The 17,011-nt window shown below is 37.7% G+C and overlaps 1 protein-coding gene and 1 long non-coding RNA gene across 4 annotated transcripts in view; one reads left to right on the forward strand and one right to left on the reverse strand.

Annotated features, from left to right (window-relative positions):
* The window catches only part of LOC106485613 (uncharacterized), a 540,848-nt gene that overhangs the window by 390,479 nt on the left and 133,358 nt on the right, over positions 1–17,011 (forward strand). The gene's annotated exons all lie outside the window — the stretch shown is intronic.
* HGF (hepatocyte growth factor) overlaps positions 1–17,011 on the reverse strand; it is a 59,830-nt gene that overhangs the window by 4,768 nt on the left and 38,051 nt on the right. For all 3 annotated transcript variants that reach the window (XM_067316840.1, XM_067316839.1, XM_067316838.1), the window contains 10 exons: positions 16,468–16,642; positions 14,430–14,557; positions 12,837–12,939; positions 10,596–10,735; positions 8,461–8,499; positions 7,872–7,968; positions 5,025–5,099; positions 4,277–4,423; positions 3,475–3,581; positions 1,451–1,596 (listed from right to left, as the gene is read on the reverse strand). In XM_067316840.1, the coding sequence (XP_067172941.1) occupies positions 1,451–1,596; positions 3,475–3,581; positions 4,277–4,423; positions 5,025–5,099; positions 7,872–7,968; positions 8,461–8,499; positions 10,596–10,735; positions 12,837–12,939; positions 14,430–14,557; positions 16,468–16,642 (1,157 nt within the window). The remainder of the gene's footprint in view (positions 1–1,450; positions 1,597–3,474; positions 3,582–4,276; positions 4,424–5,024; positions 5,100–7,871; positions 7,969–8,460; positions 8,500–10,595; positions 10,736–12,836; positions 12,940–14,429; positions 14,558–16,467; positions 16,643–17,011) is intronic.

The following is a 17,011-nucleotide window of genomic DNA, read 5'->3' on the forward strand; positions in this document are numbered from 1 at the left end:
TAGATATTGCAGTTTTAACCCAGGCAAAACTTAGACTGAATCTAGCAAACTGGCTACAAAACTAGACAGTAAGTGTTTGTATCAGACCATGAGACATTGTTTCAAAAAAATAAAAGTTGACAATTAGCGTTGTATTCTCTTTGGATCACTAGAGAAACAACAATGCTTGACCTTTATTTGCTTTTTTTTTCTCACTGACTTCAGATTAATTCCCACATGGGCAATGAACTATGTCAGTACCATCAAAGCTGCTCATAAAACATTTCCAAGAGTGGAGTTTCACCTGACAGTCTGATTTTGTTTCTCTGCCTATTCTTTACTGAGGAAGGAGGCTTCAAAGGGAAAGTCAGGGAGCAGGAAACTATCCAATGATTAAGACTGATTACTTCAGTCCATTTCTTCTTGCAGGGGAAAACAAAGTGCAGGATCCCCAGCAGACTACCATGCAGCTGTTTCATTTATAAACCTTAACATGTCTAAGAGCTCATTTATAATTAAATATTTAATTTTGAAGAAAATGCTTTGCAATAATAAAATGATCCTGTGAAACATTAATAATAAACGGAACATGCCTCAACTTTAGGAAGACGTGCTTTCCCCGTGATTTTCCCTGCCCGTGAGTAGGGAAAACTTCACTGTTTGATTAACATCAGTATTAGGAAACCATCTTTTTCACTCCAAACATTAAATGCACACTAATACTAATGCCTGCTTTCCTTCCAGACATCACCTCATCAGGCAGATTTTCCACACAAAAATGATATTTTTCTGCTATAAATGATTTACAATATTTCTCCTCAGCCCTCTTTTCTCATCATCAAAATTGGTCCCAAGCAAAAAAAAATCTCTATCAAACACCACCATCACTGAAGTAACTCTACTGTCCTCACTGAGTGTTGTCTCAGCCTTGATTAAGGACACCAAATGCTACAGCCTCCTGACTTAACACAGAACTCTGTATGTTTTGGGGATCTTTCTATTTCTTTCATAGCTTTATCAACTCCTTCGGACAATTTTTTTTTTGTATTTTGCATGCAAATCCTCAGGTACCTAAGTAGTTAAATTTGCTCTAATCTTTGCTTTCTGCTCAATCAAAATAAACTGCTGTTGCTAGCACACAGCCCACTTTAGCTATGATTATACTGAACACAAATTTATCCCAGTCTAGCAAAGTGCTTAGGCACATGAATATGTTTAACATGCATGTAAGCCTTTTACTGGTGTGGTGGTATAGAGTAATTGAGGCAAAGGAACTTCTTCCTATGCTCTGGTAGAAAAGAGATCACTGGAAAGACAATTCAGTTTCCAGTGCAGAAAGATTCATATATATTTTTGGGGTACAAGTTTAATGCAGAGAGGATAATTAGATAAAACCCTAATAAATTATCTCCGGGAAAGAAACGGTGAAGTTGATGGCTCGTAATATATTGTTAGCAAGCAGACTATTTACCTCACAAGGCCCAGCACCAATGGTTTCAGCTGCAGCACAGATTTCTGACTCATTCACAGTGATCTTCCCTTTGAGATATTGGTTGCATTTCTCATTTCCCAAAATAAACAGGTTTGCTGCCCGGAGAAGGCCATCATAGTGAATTACTAGGATTGAAAACAGAATGAAGACTGGTTATTCTCTATTAGCAAAAATATTGAAAATAAAATTTGATTCAACTTATGTTGCTTCAGTTATTAGGCTTTCTCTCCAGTATTCATACTTTCTTCCATTTTCACTGTTAACGTGCAATTTTCTTTTAGATTTCTTATATTTGTTACAAGCAAGATTTAGAAGAAGTGTGTTTGGTGTGCATGTCTGTTTAAGTCTCTGAGAATACCTGGAAAGGTTTTTGGTAGCAGGAGAAAGGACTAGATAACTGGGTTTATTCTACAGTCCACCACCAGCTTGCCTTGGAATGTCACAGAAATGAGAAAAAAAGTGGGAGCGAAGATGCCAGCAGAAGTGTCGCTCCCACCAGCAGCGCATGGATTTCACTCCTTGCCTTAAACAGGGGTTAATGTGCAGCAATGCCACCTGTGGCCTGGGGAAGGACGTGAGACTTGGCAAGTGCTGCAGCAGCACAGGGCTGCTCTCGCTCTGCGCCGGCTCAGCTGCGCTGAACGGCTTTGCTCCTGCAAGGGCAGAGCCGCAGCTTCGTGCAATCCCCGTTCATCAGCGAGAAGGTCAGGAGGCAGGAGCCCCCCGGAGCTCGCTCTTGTTCGGCCTGTACGAGCTGCGAAGATAAACAGGAGGCCTGGACTTGTCCATTCTCTGCATGGCAGCAGGAAAAAGTGCCAGCCTTGCCCTGCACTGAATGATTTATCCTGTTGCTCTGAATTAAAAAAAAAAAAAGAAAAAAGGATGTAACGCTTCTTCCTTCCCTGCCTGGGATGTTGGGAGGATTATACTAAGTAGTACATACAATGCCGTACAAAATCCTTGGATGGCAGACGCTATGCCTACATGTCGTTACATAGCGCTGCAATCCTGCAGATCCCATGAGGGGCTCTCGCCGCGCCGCTGCGCTGTGCTGCAGCGCCGTGGCCCCGTCCCCCGGACGGCCTTGCCCCGGAGAAGGGCTAACACGGCCACGCTGCCAACATCAGAGGAGAGCGCTGGGACAGACTACTTGCCACCCACAAAGAAATGTAAAGTAACGGGGACAAGGCAGAGAGGCTCCGAATCGCAGGCGAGCTCCTCCTGCGCCTCCCGAGCAGCATGACTGCACGGCTGCTGCTTGCTGCGGGGCTGCGGCAAAGCGACATTTGAGCACAATAATTGCTGGAGTAATTATTGTCAACTGGCAGCTATTAACTTTATCACCAACACATAATTAGCCAGATACAGTATTTACCAGACTAAATAAATGTCTGTTCTCCCACATATTTGTATTTAGTTCACGCAAAACCTGTGTTTAATAAACATTAGTAAGGTTGCAAAGTCAAGTATGCAAAAGTTGGGAAACGCCAGACTTCAGGCTGCCTATGTGTCCTTAATTCACTGCCTTTGTGTATGTTAATTATAATAATGTCTTTAATTCCATGATTCTATATCAGTTTGGGTTTTTTTTCCCCCCACGGGGCTGCCTGCTTTGGGATGCAGAAAGAAACTGTTCAAATAGATGAATCAGAATTTTTCAAAAAAGGGTTAGAACCCTTCAAAACAATCCTGCCAGATTTTTTTAACATATAGAACAATCTATTTTTCTCTAGTTAGTTCTTTGAAATGTTTGAATCATTTTGCCTGTCACTGAAAAAGAAAAAAAAAAAAAAGGATGGGCTGGTAGAAAATATTTCACATTGAACGATCTTAGCTAAAATACTTAGAGCTTTACAAAATTATAAAAAATCAAAATTGCTTTTTATAATAAAAATTGTTGGACAGCCCCAGCATTCGGCAATATCAGTAGCCTCACCTATAATGACAAAAGAAAGAAGTAAGCTGTCAACATATTCATTTAATGTTTAAAAATTGTTTCTTACATCCAGTGTATCCCCATCCATAAACACTGCAAGTGGTCTTCTCTGGAATGGTGCATCCAGAAATGGGCAATCGTATTATATCTACAAAATTTGTCAATATGGCAGGTCTGAAAAGAGAAAACAAATAACATATATGATGAATTTTACTTGGCATTCCAAAGTGTATCTTAAGAATTACATTAAAATCTATTATAGACCACAGCAATTAAAAACTGTGCCAATTTTCTTTCTTTCATTTCCCTCTTTGGAGACTATGATAGATCTTTCTACCTATTTTTTGTGTTACAGCTGTGAATTGTCAAAAGATTTCTTGAAATGCTGTCACCACTTTCATGCTATTTAAATTGGGTTTTCCTCTTAAAAGTAACTAATGATGACATTTAATTTGAATAAATAGTTTTGATAACGTGGAGATAGTTTAAAAGTTCATATATACACAAAGATCTGTTACAATGTGGTGCTTATTCCATAAATTAAAACCATATACTTTTTTTTTTTTTTTTAGCTAAAACTGCTTATCAGGAAAAAATGTGGTAGCATCTGTTTTCTAAGTAAGGTAGATGAGTCTGCATTTCTGCATATGTCAATTGAAAAACAGCCACTTAAAATATTCATGCTTTATGCTGGTGAAGTGCCCAGAAACAGCTGACATGAACAACATTTTTTGTCTTCTTACAGCTGGAAGTTTATCCTATAGAGATGTCTTCCGTGGTACTGCAAGAGCAGAGAACTGAATTTGCAATTCTTATTTAGGAAGACGCTCACGACGAAAATCCTGGAGTTAGTGATAGTAGCAACTAACCTGCTAAGTTTCAGTAAGACCAAATCTGACCCTTCAGGCCCATAGACCAACTGGGAGATATTCAGAACTTGTTTATGCTTCTCCTCTCCCCTTCCTTTGATATTATGGACACCAAGCCAGGCTTCATAATCTTTCAAATCTTTGTACCTAAATGAGGCAAAGCTGGTTAGGATTTTGCTGAGTGCATAATAAAATAACACAAAAAACCCCACTGCTTAATATCACTATGCTAAAAGATCTTAACTAATACTCTCCAGTAGAAATGGGTCTAGACTGCCAATTGCTCTTCCAAAATCAACATGTTTAGATGTAAGTTTTTGGGCTGAAGCCACTACATAATTTTATCTTTAAGTGTTACTAAAATGTAATTTTTGTTTCCTATTAGTGTCCAAACATTTAGATCCTTGGACAGTATGAATCTTCAAGTTTTTTGAGATTTGCCCAAGATTTCTATTTTTTTCAGTCCTTTTCAGCAGAAGCATGAGATTATTTTCATAAAGAGGCAATTGTCTAGCCATCGCAGTTGGAAAACATATTCATACTTCTATGTAAAACAGCCAGAGATCTTTTAGATTAACAACAATAATAATAGAAAATACCAGGGTCCCACAGGACTTTTTACATTGGAAGAGCAGTGTTAGAGCCAAACAGGAGGGAAAACTGCCACATTGAAATGCAAAAAGTGTTGCGCTGCTAAGTAACAGAAAATACATGTATTTCAATATTGCAAAGCTACAGACTACTGTACCGAGAAGGGAAGCACTGTCTTGCTGTTAGAACCCAGTCTTCCTTTATCAAAGAACCTCCACAGATATGTTTATTCCTGAAAAAAGAAAGAAAACAAAAAGAGTAACGGTGTTTGTTTCTACTCAGTGAAAAACTCTAAGAGTACTTTTACTGACAGCTTTCATTTATGTACTTCCCACATATTTTTAAATGCATTAGTGTCAGTGAAGAGTGGCTGATTGACAGCACCCCCAAAATTCATCTCTGTCCCTTTGCACTACAGTTTCAAGCTAGCAACATGGTTTCACAGAGGTTTGCTCCAAAGTGTATAGCCCGGAAGATGAAAGAGAAACTTGGTTACTCTGTTCATTTGCTGGTTTCAAAGTTGGATCTTTAATAAGGGAACTACATTATATAAAAAAAAAAAAGTGGACTTCTTTGTAATAGGAACTGGACTGAAACTTCAAGCAAGCCCCCAAACTGCCACCAGATGTAAACAACACTTGGTCATTATTCAAGTAGGTATTATTCAAAGCATTGACCTCAAGGTGGAGACTTTCTATGTGATTACCGGTCCTATGAGATTTCAGTCCCACATACTTCAGTTGGAAACAATCTGCAGTGTATGACATCCTACGTGTGATTATAGAAAAACTGCAGCACAATATATCAAGGAAAATTCAAACAATTAAACAAGACAGTTCTTTCAGGAATAAAGAAGTGTGTGGAATGTAGATTAATGTTTCCTTCTTTGTGCCTCCAAAATCACATTTATTTTCTGCTGCTCTTTCGAAAGTGAATCAGAATTGTCAGCAATTTGGGCAAAGCTTAAAATCTCACGATTTATAAATTCAAATCACACAAATGTTCACAGCTTTTCAGCGTACTACTGGAAGGAACCCAGACTTTACATGCAGTTCAAAGGCAGCAGAATAACAGACGCTAGCCCTTTTCTTTCTTTTTTTCAGTTGTGTTTTGGTTGAGGAACAAAATATCTTGTCCAAAAAGCTGCATTCTTTTTTAAATATAGACTGCCCAGTTTTATTCTAAGAATGTCATAAACAGGAGGGCAAACTTGTGTTCGTGCATATTATCTTTATATAACTGTTTACAAGATTGCACCATCTGCTTTAGAGATTGACCAGTGCACATGTGAAGATTAAAGTTCTCATTTAAATATGGCCCACATCCAGAGTAGACTCTCTGAAACAGATGGAATTCCTCCAAATCTACTTAATTATATCTGATAATAGAATCTATATCTGATATATGAGAATGTGATGTTGTATGTCATGATTTATTTAACATTTAGAAGTAGGTCTTAGTTGCCAAATAGGAATCCAAGTCTGTGAGCATCTCTAAGCCTTTACCATTCAGGTATGACAGTTGCATTTTGAGATGTGTGGTTAGTTTTTTCTGGACAAAGATTAGTATTCATTTATGAAACTCTCCACCTCTCCATTAAAAGTCCTGGGGCCATTAAAATTTTGTTTCAGACTACATTCCATTTGATTCCTTTGCAACAATACAAAATAAAAATACATTCTTATGCCCACATGTAATACATAGAAAATACATTTTGCTGCTGAAGTATTTCAGGAATCCTTCTTTCATAAAAGAATATATGATCATTTAAATATCCATTTTCTTGATGAAATTCTGTAGCACGGCACAAAGACCGGGTTCAATTAACTTAGCATTAGCTATTTAAATTTTAGGTACTCAAGTATAATTCTCCTTACCTATCTAAAAGCGCCTCAGCCATCAAGGCCCATATAGACAATGGAAAAATAAACTTTTCCAGAGAGTGATTCAGCCTACCTATCTAGGTATCTATTCCAGGAATAGAATGATATTCCTCTAGAAATGTCTTTCTGGGCCATCCTCTACACTTCCAGAAAGGTCTAGTTCTGATCGGGGGCCATAAAAACGCATAGATTGCCAAGGGCTGTGAAGAACCCTCAAAATTTCTTCAGTTCATGGAAAGCAATACAGAAATTATGCTTTTAATCTTTCCTTTTACCCTAATTTTCCAGTTAAGACCTATTTGACAACATACTTTCAAAAGGGACTTCAAATGACAAATCACGAGCTGATAGTATTGAGCTGTACTCTAGTCTGTATTACCAGACAAAAGATTTTTTTTTTCCCCATAATAGAAGACACCGGACTCATGCATGAGATATTTCCTGTTATCCATTAATGATTCACACTTCAGTCTGGCTGATGAGTTATGAACCAAACAGTAATGAACAAAAGAAGCAATAGTTCTGTGTTCTGGATTTCATATAGTAGCAAAGTAAGATCTTGCCTAATGTAACAAACATTTCCAGCAGTATGCATTAGGGTCTTGTTTTACAGGGTGAGAAGAATTTCCTTATAGTTTCCATTTATTTTTTAATACAAACTAAATTTCAATTGCATGCAATGATAAAAGCAGAAACTTAAATCTGACACAGGTGTAAATACTGAATCCAGCAGTTTACAGATAAATGTACTGCTGTTAAAATGCAAGTATTGACATGAAGCTCAATTTTCTTATAACAGTCACACACACACAAAAAAAAGTTTAATGCTGGACAGTAAGCCAGTGACGTGAAAAGATCTGCAGCAGCTAACCTAAAGAGGAGAAGTCTATGTATGCTTTACAAGCTCTTATTTGTAAGTTAGCAATAATGAACATAAAACCATTTCATTGACAAAGAGAACACTGTGGAATTACCAGATGTTCCAGAAATGCTATTTTCTACTTTTACAGGATTCAAGTGAAACATAGATGTAAAATTATTGTGGTCAATTTTTTCTATTGTTCCAAAAACAAATACTCTATTAGACACATTGTATTCTTTCTGTGCAAAATGATAGTTACCTGTATGTCAGACTAACCATCCATCCTTTGTTAGTTTGTGTTGGGTTTCCATTTACAACTCTCACCTGTTTTGTTGAGGCACAAGGAATGACAGTATCTGAAAGCAGGTCCAGAGATCACATTTTACTAAAAACAGCGGTAGGAAACCTGTACAGTTGCACATAAGGACCACAAGAAGGTCAATATTTATCATGGATAGGATTTTATTTCTTGAGCTAATAAAATTTATTTCTAAAGAATTCAAACTACTTCAGTGAAGCTGCATTCAGTCTATATCAATATTTATGGGGGATTCTAAAATACACATATTAAAATTGGTTTATTATGGAGATTCACATAGTTATAAAACAAACATTGAAAACCATTACCATATCTCACCACTTGCAAGACAGGAAGGTGAGAATATAGTTAGGAAAGGTATTGACAGATCAAGGAATTCTACATTTTCCTTTTGTAAAAGTGATTTTTACCAGGCTATATGTTATTTTGTATCTTTAATTGATCTTTTTCTTGCCTCCCAATCAGAAAAGAATGGCTAGTCTTAGAGGGTGGAATACATACAACACAGTGCATTTCCAAACTTACTTACCATCTAAATTGGTTGTGATAGGAGTTGTATCACCTTCACCTAGACAGACACATAAGACATCCATAAGACAGAAAAATTAAAAGGCATCTAAAAATTGAACAGGGTCACAATAAACTAGAAAATGGCATATTGCTAATTTTAACAGTTCACAAAATTTAAAACTTCAGTGATTTTTGATTAGGCTGTAAAGGCACAATTTGGTAAGGATTAACAAGAAGGCACAAATTCATTCCAATAGAATGAATAGAATTGAACATTTTTCAACAGGAATTTCAAGTATTTTTTCTTCTTGGCTGAGTTTCGAATACATCAGAGTACCTGTCATGTTCAATTTACATCTTTCGTTCAAAAAAGCCAATGTTAAAAATGGAGTTGTGATTTTTTTTGCAAGTTTACAGGAACTATAGAAGTCACATGATGAAATACAAATCATTTGTAGTGAAAGTTCCTAATTTCCTTAAAAACCTTTGAAAATTCAGCAGCTCTTGTATGTTGCTATAAGCAAAAGCTTATCGTGATCAAAATGTATTCTCCAAAATCTGGTTTGGTTCTACCCTGTAGTCCAAGTCAAAATGTAGTTACAGTAAGTCTCCTTAAATGTTGTTGAAAACTTTTCCCTTCAGTGAAGTGGTCTGCAGTGTGTCCCACTGGTGTGAGCCAGAGATATGATTGTAGCTCCTGAAAATTTGCACAGGCAAACTTAAAACTGTCTCATATGGTTATTGATGGAAATCTAACACAATAATATAGGTTGTTATATATACATATAACATATACAGATATATAGATATACAGATAGATAGATAGAGAGTTTTATGGATATATGGAGAGAGAGAGAGAGAGAGAGAGAGAGATAGTGCAGCTTGATCAGACCAGCTACAGGCCCTGGATAAGTACTTGGTAGCTGCCAGTACTTTGTCTGTATCTATTAAGCTGTTATCACTACCCAGATGAGCTATTAATAGTTTAAAACTAGTCTACACAAGTTAGGGTTGTGAACCAGACATATTCCAGTCCTGGAGTTTGAATCCAGAAGTCACAATACTCTCTATTGCCATAACCCTACAAACGGTTGCAGTGAATATTTCCTTAGGAATTCATAGAGCCAGATAATGAACTCAGAATAAGTGAACAGAGTTTATATTTCTTCAGCTATTGTGCTTCATCTAAACTGACACAAATAACCTTTTGCACATTGTGTTTACTCTCCACATAGATGACAAAAATCACCTGAGACTTCAAACATCACCTCTTAGAGCCGCTGCATCTCAGACTATGAGGAAGTGCAGCATATTGCTGCTAGGAATGAATGTAACATTATTCTTGACCTCTAGAGATCACAGGAATGCATTCAAAAACCTGATTTATCATTTAAATAACCTCACAGTATACACAGCACTGTGGTTTTGAAATACAAATTGAAGAGCAACATCCTAAACTTAACTATGAATTCACATTCTTCTGTATGATTCTTTTTCCACTTAACTTCTGTTAATCACCCAATCCCTTATGATTTTTTAATTTTATTTAAACTATTCTGTCTTTTTTTTTTAGTGGACAACTTTAGCGGAATGATGTACCTAATTCTTTCTGGAGCTAAATCATCCCATAAACATCTGAAATAGAATCTAGTCTATATAACACATACACATAAGTGTATATAAATATGCGCGTGTGTGTATATATATGTATAGTGATTTATCCTCATTTTACAAACAAGTATAGAACACACAAAGAAACTACGAAGCTTGTAACACAAAAGATAACTGTCCCTGAGTTTCTTAAGGCCACTGTCAGTATTCTGACCAGTAGACAATTCTTTGTGTCCTTCCAGCCGTCATTCAACAGTTAGATCCGCTGGAAAATGTTTGACCATTTTTAATAGCCCTTTTATGCTCCTGCAGCATAAAGAAGCCTTAAAATCTCCAAGCTGGTCAAGGAAAAGGACCCTTTGTACATATATTGCACAAGCAGGTTTTATCTGTTCCTTCTCAGTCATGCACAATTGATTCTTCATAGAATTAAACGTTTTCTGCTGCCACGAGTGACAGCCAAAAGGTACATATATGCATGTGACACCATGGCTTCACTGAGACTGCACAGTTGACTATGCCCAAGGCACACTAAGTACTCACACCGAGAAATAGGGCAGTAATCCCAGGGAACAAAAGGATCATCTGTGTAACACCAGGGACCATGAGAATCATCATCTGGATTGCGGCAGTAGTTCTTCTTCAGTTTACTAACATCTGGTTCTCTGAATATTGGTATATGCCTACAGGGAAAAAAATTCAAAGTGCTGAAAAGCTTTATATTATAGCCCAAATTTTCAAAGGTTAAGTGTTGCTTTGCTCTGCATTGTAATATTATCTGATTGAGAAGCCTACAGGTCAGGGTTTAGCGCTGGTTAAAATCAAAGGGAACAGAGACCCAAATATTTGCTGGATCTGGGTCCAAGTTTCCTCTGGTTGGTATTTTAAGCACTGTGTCCACTGGACAGCTGGGAGTTTTCTAGATCCCTCCCTGAAGCTGAAATCCCTGGATACCCTAGAGAGGGCTTTTTAAACTGATTGGAAAAGTGTCTATGCTGCACGCAGCAATTCTCTAGGCCTGTTCTGGAGATGCAGATACCCTCTCACTGCAGGTGAACAGTGAGCAGAAGGGGAGCACTGAATCCGCACAGGATAAAGCTGGCAAAGGAAGGACAAACGTGAGAAAGTTAAAAAGACTGAGCAGGAGACAAGGAGAAGGATGAACAGCTCAGAAAAACTACAGTGGCAGATCACTCAGGTTGTAACCCTCCATGGGGCATTTAACTTAAGGTGAAGGTTTGGGGCTGAGAATCTTAAATGGAGAAAGCTGGTTATTTCTGGCCTGTCAGACAGGAGCATATAGGCTTCTTAGTTTACAGCTCTACTGTCATCTTAGCTCATAACCAACCATGGCACTGCTTATAGCACATCCATAGCTGGATTAACATCTGGAGTGACACAGAACTTCCCAGAAGGAAAAAAATGTGGAAGTAAGGGGAAAACAGGCTGAGATGATATTAATGCAATTGGATCAAGCATTCAGATGGTTCAAGCTGTCTCATTCACAGCTCACTAAAGACTTAACAGAGCTCCCAGAAGTCATGATCTTACAGCTTATAGCCCCCTTCATAGCCCCTCAGATGGCCAGCAGACTGGAATACGCATGCTATCTCCTGCCCTGTGTGGGGGAAACCACACACAGTCCAGATGCTGATTTGAGACAGTGCCTCTGAGGTCTGCCTCTTGTAACACCAGCTCCCCTGAGGGCAGGCTGCACGCCGTCCACTGACTGACCACCAAGCCCGCAGCAGGAACTGGGGACAGGCAGTCCTGAAGGGCGATGGTTAGTCCACAGGGCACTGTGACTGTGGTGATCATGAGTCCCAAGTCAAGTGCAGGCACCAAAGGCAGGATAGAAATAGCCACATCGACTTCAGACTTCAGCCGGCAAAAGAGAGAGAAACAAATTTCATAACTCTCTAGTTAGAAAACTGTTAGTTTTCTGTTAGAACAGAAAACTGTTTCTGTTCGGGTCAGTAATGTGAGTGACATCTCACAAAGTGCAATTTTTGATGACTCTGCATCTTTGTTACCTGAAAGTCATCATTCCTGTTATTCCTGAAGCGTATTAATCTTCCCTTTGGAACAAGCAGAGACATCATGGAGAATCCTGACCTGTTTGAAACAGTCTTGGAAGCACACAAAATCCTTTGGACTACTGGTTCATTTTTACCTTAACAAATATTTAAAACTAACTTGTCATTTCCAGTGCTTGAATAGGAAGCCAAAGCAATGATAAGCAGTAGAAATTGCAAGTTGCTTTAATGGCATCTGATGTCAATGGCATTAGATCATAGAATCATAGGATAATTCAAGTCAGAAGGGACCTCAGGAGGTCTCTACTCCTACCTCCTGCTGGAAGGAGGATCAGCTATGATCAGATTAGATTGCTCAGAGCTTTATTATGTTCAGTACCTTGAAAAAGGAAAATGTAAATGAGGAGCAAATGTAACATGACCTTCTTCTGCTGTGTTCCTTCTATCCCCCTCACAAAAAAAAAAAAAAAAAAAAAAAAAAAACTTTAAAGGACAGAGATGGGGTAAACCAGGCCAGTAAACTAAATGCTAAGAAACATCCCAAAGCCTGCAATTAGTGGTTAGCCTGAACAAAGACATGTTGTGTAATATATTTAAACACTGCAAAGAAAAAAAAAGAAAAAATCTAAGAGCCCTAGGGCATACGGGGCTATTTTAGAATCTCTGCAGAAGAAAAAGAGATGCCATCTGGAGGCAGTATTTATTCAGGAGTCACTGAACCATCTCTTTCTGTTTCGTGTGTACACACCTACGTAAGTCTTCAATATTCTTGTCCCATGTGGAGCAAGTTAGCCCAAATCTTGTCTTGGATAAATTCCCCATGTAACTCTTGCCATTGCCACGATAACAATCTGAAAAAAAAGAAGATTGAGACAAAAAAAGTAGAAGGTGATTGTGCAACATTGAAAAGAAAACTCTTCCTTTCTATCACTGATCCAGATAATTAAACACAAGTGTTACATTTATCAAACATTATATAACACAAATCAGACATCAGTAGAAATCAAAACAGAAGAAAATGGGAGAAAGCTTTCAAATTTAGATATATAATTCCCTGATTGAGGCCTACATTCTTAGTGCAGTAGCCTTTTAAATTTTGTCCTACTTAAGTAAACTGGGAATTTTTCCTTCATAAATATTTTAGTTAGGGTTAATTTACAAGGCTCACTCAGAATATTCTAAAAGTTGTCAGGAGGTGTTTTATAAAAAACAAAGCAAAAAAAACCCCAAAATACTTATTCCTCCCTCCCCCAAAACCAGATGCTCTAAGTCTATTTGGGAACAAGCAATACACCTTAGTGTGGATTCTGGATACTGGCAGCACTATATAATTCTAAATTTAAGTTCTACTTTGGCAAAATCAAAAAATCAACATGACTTTAATTTTAATGTAATTCAAAAACTTGCCTTTTCACTGCAGCAGAAGTCATGTTTAATTCATAATCCTTTATCACAAGCCTTTTTGAGACTTCAAGAGGATCATTTAAAATGATCATTACTATAAGGACTTTTTGTATCAAGCATTTCATTTCACATTCATCAGTATTATTACTTTCTGATAACTGATACTTTAAAAAACAGAACGAAAGTCAAAGCCGAATGCTTGCTCTGACAGAGCTCTCGCAACTGCAACTATTTCAAATCTTAAGAGATAAAATGGCTAAAATTTAAAGATGGAGTTATTATTTATTAGCTTAATAATTAATCTTATCTTTAATTATATTAAAGCTACTCTAAAGTAGCTGATTGACATCAGTTCTCAGGAGACAATAATAATCGTTAGAGTAATGCCGAGACCTAACGGGAAAAAGCATGGAAATATTTACCTGAAGCCTTGGAGTGGACTTTACAGACCTATGTAACTACTTCATGCTAAAAGGTTATGTGGGAAGTTGCCTATGGTTGTTTCAGCTCAGCTTCTTTTAGTCAATGTGCTGTATGAGAAAAACATCATATTTGGTGGCCTCATATGCAGTTGTAAAAAGACTATAAAACAAGAAATCATGAGAAATCACCTCAGCTCTGGAAAAGGTCTTTCAGTTTAAGAAAGACTGTAGATCAGACCTCCAGCTAATACAAAACAACTTGCAGATTCACCTTGTCTAAAGATCAGATCCAATAACAAATCTTTGCTGCTGCTTTCCCAGTTGGAATTGAAATATGGACTGAGAAATGAATCTCATTTACACTGTGATAAATCCCAAGTATGCAAAGAAAGCCGAGGTGGGACTACACAGGTGTAATGCAGATGTATTGAGATGAGCTTCTCCTGTTTTCAGGACTGCCTATCTGCCATTTGGAAATTCACTTAAAATCGCTTTATCTCCTCTCCCTCTGTTACCTTGTTCATTTGATACATCACACTTAGGAATCTGGGAGCAATAACCAATCCGGATGTTTGGGTCAGTAGTAAAACACCAGGGTGATTCAGATCCATCTGGATTTCGGCAGTAGTTCTCCCTCAAATCCCTATAAAAACAAATATGTTAGCTTACAGCAGGGATAACCTAAAACCACTGATGCATTCTATCACTTTTTATTATGAATTAAGGGCTTAATGTTACTGATCAGTGTCAAGTGCAGGGAGATGGGAGCCAGTAAGAATACAGTGTCTGGTAAAACATAGTAACTGTAATGAGAATATAGTTATGGGAATTCATTTTCAGTGGACCTATGTTTTGACTGGCTATAAGATTTCATTTGAAGATTAACAATATTTTCAATATAGTTTATTTTTATTCAGGAATCTTCATCAAAATTTGAATGCAAAGTGGCACTGGGTACACCTGCAATCTATTATATGTTCTTTCAAATACAAACGTTATCAGAGTATTTAAAATTCCCAGTACTTTGAATTGTTCTGTTGAGCTTAGAGAAACAGAGTCCTGTAGATTGTCAGTGATTCATTTAAGAAACCGAATCATGGAATATGAAAAAATGTATATTGAAATTCAATACATGTTTTACCTTTAGAGTAAAAGTTAGCCACAAGGGAGCATCTTTAAATGTCTCTCACAGCCCAAATTAAGTAGTCAAAATTCTTAAATGTAAGTTTTATTCTCCCCTCTCCTGACAGTTGTTCTGTGCAATTCCATATCTCACTACTTTTTTCCATCAGCAACATTTACTGATAACTGACTATAAAAAGGATGAGCACAATACTCTAATTGTTACTCACATGAGCTTTGAAGATTCATACAAACGGTTCTGCTAATTTTACTAGAGCTATTGGCCCGAGTAGCCACTACACTCTCAAGTGGCAGCTGAAGAAACAGTCCTAATATTTGAACTACTCTGCTAAAACTGTACAGAGGCCTAATCGTACAGTAGTGTTACACAGGTACAAAACAAAGTGATTTAAGTGGTAGTTTGTCTGAGAAAATCCTGTGGGATCAGGCTAAAGCACTAACTTCCAAGCTCAGGATGATCCCGAGATTGACAGAAGAAGTTCAGTCAGTCCTGTTTTCTTTTACAATGATTATTGTTAATTATTGTTACCTTTTTATTACTTGTGTTATTACGAACAATGTTTGATCCCTAAGCCTGAAAATAACAGTGAAGGGATTAAGGCAACAAATCTGTTCTGCTCAAATAAGCCATTATTAGAGACATAATCAGAACTCTGACTGGAATCTTTTCTTTATTTCGCGAGACCATACCATTAAATTCAGGCACAAGGCCAGACTGATATTTAGCCAATTAAAACTTATTTAGTTTAAACTGGGCATTGATCCCTTGCTGGTTGTCTAGATTTCCTTTATGCTCAGTGAAGGCATCTAAAGAGCATGATTAAGGAATATGTCAAAAAAAAGTAGACGATTCATGTGCTGGGAGTATTCCTCTCTTTTTATTAAGTGCAGGGGAAGTTTAGATGACCAGTGGTCATCTAGGTAAAAAGGGTCCTATTCAGGGGAGTAGAAATACGTTTAGTAATGAGACAAAAAACTCTGAAAGGATTCAAAATAAAAGACGTGTGGTCAAATATTGTAAATGTCCAGTCTTGTCAATGAGATTACATGTGGCTAAAAAGGGGGAAGACACATTAAGTTAAAGTCAGCTTCAAAACTACTAACAAGTACTTGCTTCTGAGAAAGAAAAGCAATCGTAATGTACCGGCACTATTGGGATTAGGTCCCAGTCTGGAAAGCATCCATACACTTCACAATCAATTAAATGGTGAATATGTGATGAAGTTTAGAAAAAACAACACAGTTGATTTTCCCATGTTCAAATAGCTTCCCGCATCATCCAGTGCAGTAGGTGTATCAAATTGCAGAGTGAGGGACAGTGGTCACATGACCTGCTTTGGTGAAACACATTTCTACATGGCAGGAATTGCTCTTTGCCTGCTGCAGTAACACCTGCATCTGTCTACTCACTTGCACTTGAAGTTTTCTGGAGTGATGTTGTGCTGGTGAGGGAACTGGGAGTCCCACCGCTGGCACTGGACTCCACTCCATATGGTGTTCACAGTGCCGCGGTAGCCCTCGCCTTGGCCCTGGCTGCACGCTGATGTCTCGGCCGCCGCATCCGTGCTGTTCACAACGCTTGGATCTGCAGAGGGAGAGGAGAATTGCTGTCCCACTCTCTTAAGACTGAGTCTGGCTTGAGGTGTCAGGTTTGAACTCTATATTGCAGTTCAAGTTGTGGCAATTTGAGTCTTTCGGCGAAATTGCCAAGCTGAATTCTTTAAAAGAATAATTTTCTCCTTTTCACATTTACAATGCCCATGAGATCAAAACAGTTACTGGATTCTTTAGGCCAAGAACCTAAAATGTCTACAATATTTAAGAATTCCTGTTTAGTGAGATATCTGGCCTATTCTATAATGTTGAATGTCAAGAAATATTCTTAGTTACTGTTTCCAATTCAACTAATATTCTTTCATTTGCTTAGCTTCACACAGATGAGGGACCACCCACG

This window comes from Apteryx mantelli, chromosome 1 (assembly GCF_036417845.1).
Source record: "Apteryx mantelli isolate bAptMan1 chromosome 1, bAptMan1.hap1, whole genome shotgun sequence".
Taxonomy (NCBI): domain Eukaryota; kingdom Metazoa; phylum Chordata; class Aves; order Apterygiformes; family Apterygidae; genus Apteryx; species Apteryx mantelli.